Below are 8,830 nucleotides of genomic sequence, written 5' to 3' on the forward strand. Positions count from 1 at the left end.
CTCTAAAATATATCTATATATGATCCTTAATTTTAAGGATCGATGTGATACATCATATTGAAAGTATGATATTTTTTCCCCAAAAATAAACTTGGTTATATGTTACCGCCAATAACTTTTTGCAAATACAATGATAATATAATTCAATATCATCCCTAATATCATTTTCTAAATTATATACTATAATTTTTCAACAGCATTACTAATCTAATATGAATGTATAAACTAGAAAGTTTTCAGTCGGCTTACCTATGAGAATCACAAGGAAAATATTAATTGATGTAGAGTAATCATATATAATAATGCTATAACTTAATTTATAAATTTTATTATTAACTAGTTTTGCAAAATATTGATCATGTGTTGGGTTTGGGATATCGAATTAAAATGATAGAAAGTTTTCGTGTCGATGCCCATAACCATTAAATGAAAAATGTGCACGATCAACATTCAAAGGTATGAAAATATACTTAACTTTTCGATTAGCCGGATTAGTTTTGATTATTAATTGGTATAAAGATGTTCACCATATGACTGTAAAATTTAATATATATATTTGTAATTTATTGTACTAATATCATAAACATATTATAAATTATTATATGAAGAAAAATTCATACCCTAAATCCAATTGAGTAATAAACGAATTTCTAATATGACCTAGCTACTAGACTAGAATGCTTCCTTGAAGAGTAATGAAATGTTTGCATCGATACTTTCCATTAGTAAAAAGGATACCTAAGACACATGTATGGAAAGCTTTTCTTATAAATGAGTAGTAGCTTCTCTCTCATACAAAGTCTGAATTAAACCATCTCAAATTCACAAATACTGATATGAGATAGCCCACATCTTTGTCTCATTTTTTCTTGATCGTTTCTATAAAGTTATATTCGATATACTGCAAATAATCAGAACTACAATTATTTAACAAATAAAAGATTAAGTGAAATCTATGAATTTTCAAGTAGTATTACAATATTTTTGCATATATGTCAACTTACTTTAATAGTCTTCAACCTTATTGTATTGAGTTTCTTCTCCCTTGCTTATTTTTTTCAGCCTTACCTACTTCATCAATCTCGTCGCCCACTATACTATACCATTGTATTCTTATCTTTCATCCCCCCCCTAAATTTACCTTCTTTATTATTTATTAATTACTACAAATATCTCAACTTACTTTATTTGCATTCAAAAAAAAAAAAAAAGCCCTAGCTTCCTTGTCCCTTGCCTCTATTTTATCTGCCTCCTCTTCTTCCTCCATCTCATTGGTGACTATTGTAGTCTTGTATTCTTGCATATCTAAATTTTGTTTTCTTGTTTTTCAATTTTCTTACCTTCCCCAACTTCCTTTATTTCTCTTCTGGTCCATTTCCCACCAGATTGTTCGCCGGGAGGGTTTCTACATGATCTTTTATTATGGCCTACTTGTTTACACCCGTTGCACATTTTTTTAAACCTTTTTGGTATGCTTCGACTCGATCCTTGCTTTCTTCCTTCTACCATGTTGCAAGATGCTATGGGGTGGACAAACAATTAAATCTTGTGCACTTAGAGGCCAAAATTCTTTACTTTTACATAGATATATACAATCCATGTAAGTACTTTTCCATGTTTAAATAAAAATATTGCTCACAATACGAATACGGGGCCATTTTCTCGAACACACTGCAATATTATGTGAACAAGGAAGCTTTGATATCTGAAACTCAGCACGATCACATTTACGACTCTCAATGTCAACTATATAGGAGTATCCAGAAGTCGCTGTTGGGTTGCAAGGATGTAAACATAGTCCCACATCTAAAACACATGGAAAAGATCATGAATTTAAAAGGATGGAAAGTATCTCCATTAGTATGAAGCATTTTGGGTAGAGCCCAAGAACAAAACCATGAGGGTTTAGGTCCAAAGTGGATAATATCATGCCATTGTGGAGATATTTTGATTCCATCGGTACTAATAGTCGCTACCTCCATTTTTGTTCTGCTATGTGGATGTATTGCAAAGTATCGAATTCTTCCTCTTTTAATTACCATCTACTGTTCTTGGGTTCTACCCAAAAGGCCTCGTACCAATAGAGATATCTTCCATCTTATAAATCCATGATTTTTTTCATGTATTTCTAATGTGGAATTTTGATTGCATCTCAATAATTATGACTATTAATAAAACACTTGAATATTTATCACTCACGTGTGTTGCATCAATTTCTATTAATTTACGAAAGTACATTAAAAAAGCTTTGCCACATGCACCGAAGGCCCAAAAACAACATTGAAATTTTTTATTAACACTTATTTTAAATGCAACATATGTTTGTCGATCTGTATATTTTATCTCCCATAAAAACCTAGGAAAGTCATCATAATCCTTTTTGAAATCACCTATCACCTTTGTCAGTTCTTTTTGACATGTATTGTAGGCCTTTCGATATGATATGTCTACTATAAAGCATGCTTTCATCTCTCACTGAACCGTTCTAGGTTTATTAATCATCCATAGACATAAAATGACTTTCAATCTGAGAAACTATAAAAGAAGTTATGCATGTAGGATGATTGATCGTTCCTAAGCTAAGACGACATCGATGTTCTTCTAAATATTTTGTAAACGCCAATTCTATTTCTCCCTTTGCAATTATTGCATATGTGAAGTTTTCTGTATCAAAAATTGCTTTAACTTCAATTTTCCTTGAGTCTTTTATTTTGTAAATGAACTACCTTTTCATAACATATTCAACGACATGTGCTTCTTTAAAATATTTTTGAGTTAGGAATACCTATACAAGAATCAATAGTTTTTTAAGTTATAAGACTATGTCATTGAGTGGAGTGAAGAATATGAAAGGTAAAGTAAAATATATTACATAAATACTTCAATTGAATGCAGATTACATTACTATATCAAATATAACTTTTATAACTTATTAAAGATTAAATTTTACATTACCTTATCAATAAAAAAAATCATCACTCCCGACTTGTTTTGACTTGTTCTTGCCATTGCACTGCAATAAGTATTGAGTTCATCACATAGACATGTTCAGCTAATGGAAACACATCTTCAGGGTCACTATATTCATTGAAGATCACTAGCGAATCTATTGAATAGTTCATATCATTCATTATAAATTTATCATTGGAGACATCTCTTTCAATTTCTACTAGTATACTAATTTTGTAATATTTTGATTGAGTTCACATATCTTCAAACATTTCTTTCAAACTCTGGTCTATGACATTGTCAATGTTAACAACTCTTTCTTTTAAATTGTATCTAATATTCGTTCTCTCTTTGACACTCATCACAATACTAATAGAATTGGAAGATGACATTTTACTACTATTGATATTTATGTTTGATGTACCATCATCGAGTAAGTTTTGTTTTGTGAATCATTTGATTCTATCTTATGTGATAGCAATTCATTATAAAATAGATCCCTACATTGATGTAATCGGAAATAATAATCACTTCTATTAAATATGTGAATATTTTCATAATATATTATCCAAGTGAAAGAAGTCAATATATGTTCCTATATTTGTATTTACATATTTCAAATTTAATATTTCATAAACAAACAACTTTTAATATAAAAAATAAACAACGAAGCTCAGATTCATAACATTAACAACAGAAGATATATCAACATTTTACTAAATCAGGTTGGCAAGTTTACATATAATGCTAATTTGTACATTATATTGACTCATTTACAAATTAGTATAAGAAAACTTACATCTTGTTCACGAGATTGATGAGAACGTAAAACTTCTTCCACACTAGGATTTCAATTTTCATTACTATTGTTATTGATTTTCCTACAACTACGATAATAAATATTAGGCATATTATGAACATGCCCTATGCTACAATATCGATAAGTGCAATTTAAAATGTTATCATCATTTATGCAGTTTACAGATTATCTAAAATGTAGATCGATAGAATTTAACTACTACTAAAAATATTTCAAGCTGGTGTTATAGTTGCTTACATCCATCGGCCAACACTGAGCTTGAACCATTCTTTAATACAATAATATATAGAAAACTGACAAAACCACTACCTGGAGCTAGATTTTGTCCGTTTCAACTTAAATGTCAGGAGCGAGGTGTGGTTAGGAACAACTATCTCTTGAAGACTGTTAGACACAAATTACTGAACTGTTCGTCCAAGAAGAAGTTGCACCAGAATTACATTTGTTAAGTTTTCTTAGATCGTCTTTCCTACATACAATAATTAAGATGAAAAATTCGCCGGAAATGAAACTCCACCAGAGCGATGATTTTAACCTGCTATGAATCTCCACTTGAGAAGAACCTGCACTGTTCGTTGAAAAATATTATACACCGGCTCGACATTTCTCAACTTCTCTCCCTTCATCTTTTACAAGTGGTAGAAGATCACAGTTCGTCGAAAATTTCACTCCATCGTTCACTAGAAAATAAGTTGCACCGTTTATCGGTCACTTTGATTTGGATGAACTGGTGGCGGAGCGTGACCAAATTTAGGGACTGGGCTGCCAGTCAAACAAAAACAAAATACAGTCGAATATCAAGTTCAAATACAAAATACGAGTTTTACAAATCGGCTCTTCGAGATTTCATATTTTTAAAACAAGTAATAATGTCATCATAGCTGAATTTCCTTGCAATCTCCTTCTCAACATTCACCAACAAAGCATTCCTCAAAAAATCATCTTCAATCTTGTTCCGTAATCTTGTTTTTACAATCTTCAAAGCCGAGAAGACACGCTCAGCACTTGCAGTAGATACTGGCAATGTAATGAGTAGATGAAGTAATCTATAAATCAAAGTATAAGCAACATGTCTTCCAGTTTTCACCAAACTATGAGACAATTCAGTTATTGTCTCCACTTGCCTCAAATGATCATCATCTGAAATATCAATAAGAAAATGATCCAACTGATTCTCTAATGCCGCTATCTCTAGAGCAGTGAAATCGTCTGGATAATACTTCTGAACACATTGACATACCTTGGAAATGTCAACAGGATAGGACTCACATGTAGGTAGAAGCATGAGCATCAATGTTAACAAATCCATCACCTTATCATTGAACTTGAGATATATTTCCTGCACTTGTGTATCAATAGTAACTGCTGGTGTGGTGAGAAGAGAACTGAGAGTGGTGGCTTCAGGCTTGGTGCTGCAGTCGGCACTCCGCGCGCAAGGCCAAGGATGGGGGGTCTGGAAGCAGATTTCTCAATGGACTTAGGCTTAGAGAGGTCAGAGACTAGGGCTTCAATTTTTTTTTGAAGATGGACTGGGCTACAGCCCAGTCCAGCCATAACGACGCTCCGTCGTTAGATGAACACCACCTTCTTCGAGAAAATGCGATTGCGGTTTGAACTGGTCTTTTAATTTACTTCTGACGGTCATGCGACCGAGATTTTTGTGAAAGATAAAATGATAAATGCACCGAGCCGATGCTACATATATAATTTGAGTATTTTATAAAATCATCTCCACGGTTCGAGAAATTACCGAAAATTTAGAAAACCAGTGCGGGTCCAGGTCATGGACAGCCCAATTTCCTTCCCCCACCATTGACCACCAAACCGGTGGTCCCCGCGCAGCAGCAGACGCGAGCGCACCCCACTACCTCGAGGCCCCACCACCCCCTTAATCAAGAAAAAAAACCGAGATTCCTCCGACAGATAAAATTAATACGAAGGGATAAAAATAGGATGCAGAGAATTTCATTTATATCGCATGAACTCTATTTTTTTTTTCCATTTTATATCTTTGAATTATTTTTTTTTATAAAAAAACTGATGTGCGAAGGATCAAAGTTATCTGTTGATCTTATGATTCGTCATCTTAACGACTCCACTCTTCACACGATCGATTTCACGATCATTTATAAAGAGATAAATCGAGAAATTATAGTTGATCATGAAACGAAAAGGTATTACCTGAATTCGTCGAACTTCGTTGGTCAAAGTTATCTCTTGGTCAATTAGCCTTGGGACACTTCGTGTAGTCACATAACTACGGCTAGAACTTCGTTGACCGCCATGACTCGAAGTCCATCAAAGACCAACGGCCCAAGGGAGGCGCAATCTGCCCCACGAACTCCTCCTCTCCTTCAAGTTTCATCCCACTCTGTTCCTGGTCGTGCTGCATTATATTGCACCGCGAGCGCCGCCCCGCTTCAGCGCTCCTCCTCCCTTGGCTACTCGAGGTAAGGGTAGTCCTCGCGGTAGGTGACGTCGTAGACCAACGGATCGTCGTCGTCCGATCGTCACACCTGCTTCTTCGCGGGGGCAGCCGTGCGAGCGAGGTCCGATGAGAAAGTAAATCAAATATGGTATATAATCGTAATAATTTTAATCGCAGTGATAAATTTGAAAATATTATCGAATTCATGTTGATCTTTTTTTAATTTTCTGAAACGAACAACAATAACATCAATTCGTTCATGCAATATAATCACGCTAATTAATGCATCAATTCAACTCCTGCCTAGATGCTGTGCCTGTCAGGTCCATCTCCCAGTCTCCGTCGAACTCCATTGGAAGCAAACTGCTCTCTGCTTCATCAAAGCCCCCAAACTGGTACGGGGAAGCAGAGAAAAACTGCTCCTCCACGGGAGAAAAGAAAGGCGCAATCTGCCCCGCGAGCTCCTCTCCTTCAAGTTTCTGCGCCGCCGCACTCTGTTCTTGCTGGCCTTGCATTGCTCCGCCCTGCTCCTCCTTTTCCTCCCTTGGCTGCTGAAGGCAAGTGTGGTCCTCGTGGTAGGTGACGTCGTAGACCGACGGGTCGTCTTCCGATCGCTGCACCTGCTTCTTCGCCGGGCAACCGTGCGAGGCCCGACGAGCGCACCGGAAATAGGCCCTGCGGCGAGAAGAGCTCGTCAGAATGGTTTTGGTCGAAGGAGATCTATCGACTGGAGTACTGCACCGTAACTGTACTGACTGACTGACCTTGGATATTTGGCTCCGAGGATCTCTTTCTGCCCGTACTTCCTCCAGGTGAAGCCGTCGTCGTCCCCCGGGACTTTCACTCCGCCGGCCGTCGAGCTCAGCCTCACCTGGCACCTCCACAAGCGCAGCGACTTCCTGCAAATTAAATCAGAATCCTTCATCGTCGGTCGGCTTCATGATGCATGTGGGTCAGTACAACTGCGTGCATGCGAAGCACGTACCTTCTCCTGGGCGTCTCGGCGTGAGGTCGCAGGGCGAGCGAGGAGTAGGGTGGCCGATCGTGACCAGCGTTGAGGCCGAAGGATTCAGCCATGAGAATTGAGTTGTGGATGGAAGAAGCGATCCTGGGCGTTAGAGCTTTGCAGAGGTCAAGGCCCTGCAGATTTAACTCCAGCTGCTCGAGCAGCTTCTTCGCTTGGTTGAGCTCCGCGAGCAGAGCAGCGCAGTCATTGGCCTCCATGGATGCAGCTGTCGAGAAGCAGGGAATGGATCGGCTCCAGTTTCCGGCGCTGTGGCGTAGTAGAAGATCGATCGAAGTGCTTCCCGAGCGAGTTATATAAGGAAGATGATTGGCGATGAAGAAGCGCGTGGGAATTCAACGGCGAGGGATTTGTCAGACAAAACGATTCGTTGGGATGCGAAGTGGACGGATGATACAGGAAAATTCCTGGGAAGTGGATGAAAATTCAATAATATTGGAAATTGTAAGTCCTCAATTGCAAAATATCAGTGTCAATTCCTTTGTAAAAAGGACAAAAGAACGAACTTAAAATTGTGAAATTTTAAAAAGACAGTATCTAAAGGATACATTTATTTCTCATTTTGTAAGGATACATTTATTTCTCATGGATGCGGAGAGTCAGGGAAGATGACGTACGCGGTCCCCCTCAGAGGCTTCGCCAGGTCAAGGTCTAAGCCACGACGGTAAGCTCTCTCGTCGCGGCGGGAGAGACTCCCGTCTCGGCAAATCCTCTCGTCTCGGCAGGGGAGACTCCCGTCTCAGCAAATCCTCTCGTCTCGGTAGGAGAGACTCCCGTCTCGGCAAATTCTCTCGTCTCGGCAGACTCCCGTCTCGGCAAATCCTCTCGTTTTGGCAGGAGAGACTCCCGTCTCGACAAATCCTCTTGTCTCGGCAGGGGAGACTCCCGTCTCGACAAATCCTTTCGTCTCGGCAGGAGAGACTCCTGTCTCGGCAAATCCTCTCGTCTCGCAGGAGAGACTCCTGTCTCGGCAAATCCTCTCGTCTCGCAGGAGAGACTCCCGTCTCGGCAAATCCTCTCGTCTCGGCAAGAGAAACTCCCGCCTCGGTAAACCCTCTCGTCTCAGTCGGAAAGACTCCGTCCCGACAAGCCCTCCTCTTTGGTAAGGGAGAGTGCTCAATTGGCTCCCTGGCGCCAAGCATCGACGTCGAGGGACCTCCCTTTCATAGAGTTTCGTCCTGTCTTTGTCACTTCCGCGTATAAACCCGGCCACTCTGCCCCTAATCGGGTAGACCTTAACCCTAACTCTGGTCTCCTGACACCGACCATCGTCGCCACCGCTGAAAGGGGAAGGAGCCAACTTGTCGTCCAGACGCAATCGCCCCTGGCACCAGTCCTTGTTGCTCCACCGCATTAATGGCGCTCTCCACTGCATTAATGGCACTTTCCGTCCTTATACGTGGCTTCCTCCTCTAACCTCGTGGCTTGCACGCATTACCATAAAGAAGATACGGGGAACAGACTCGGGTTTCCCTATGAGTTTCCCCTATGCATATAGCTTAGCATAGAGGGGACAAAGGGAAAGTTCTTCTAGTGATCATGTGTGGGCCCGAGGCGCATAACAGCCACCTTCTCGTACGGAATCCAAAAGTTGGTTATAAAAGGAGTA

At 39.3% G+C, this 8,830-nt stretch overlaps 2 protein-coding genes across 2 annotated transcripts; both read right to left on the reverse strand.

The window, feature by feature from the left end:
* Positions 1-4,592: 4,592 nt before the first annotated feature.
* On the reverse strand, positions 4,593-5,078 carry LOC141816482 (uncharacterized). Its single transcript, XM_074704252.1, has one exon. It carries the CDS (start codon positions 5,076-5,078, stop codon positions 4,593-4,595), a length of 486 nt encoding a protein of 161 aa, XP_074560353.1.
* A 1,406-nt stretch (positions 5,079-6,484) lies between these two features.
* Positions 6,485-7,421, reverse strand: LOC141816483 (transcription factor WRKY19-like). Its single transcript, XM_074704253.1, has 3 exons — positions 7,183-7,421; positions 6,962-7,096; positions 6,485-6,872 (listed from the first exon to the last, which is right to left on the reverse strand). The coding sequence occupies exons 1-3, from the start codon at positions 7,419-7,421 to the stop codon at positions 6,485-6,487; spliced, it is 762 nt and encodes a 253-aa protein (XP_074560354.1).
* Positions 7,422-8,830: the final 1,409 nt, after the last annotated feature.

The sequence above is a fragment of the Curcuma longa genome, unplaced genomic scaffold (assembly GCF_044706935.1).
Source record: "Curcuma longa cultivar G26 ecotype Majalengka, Jawa Barat unplaced genomic scaffold, ITB_CL_G26_1.1 contig_16891, whole genome shotgun sequence".
Taxonomy (NCBI): domain Eukaryota; kingdom Viridiplantae; phylum Streptophyta; class Magnoliopsida; order Zingiberales; family Zingiberaceae; genus Curcuma; species Curcuma longa.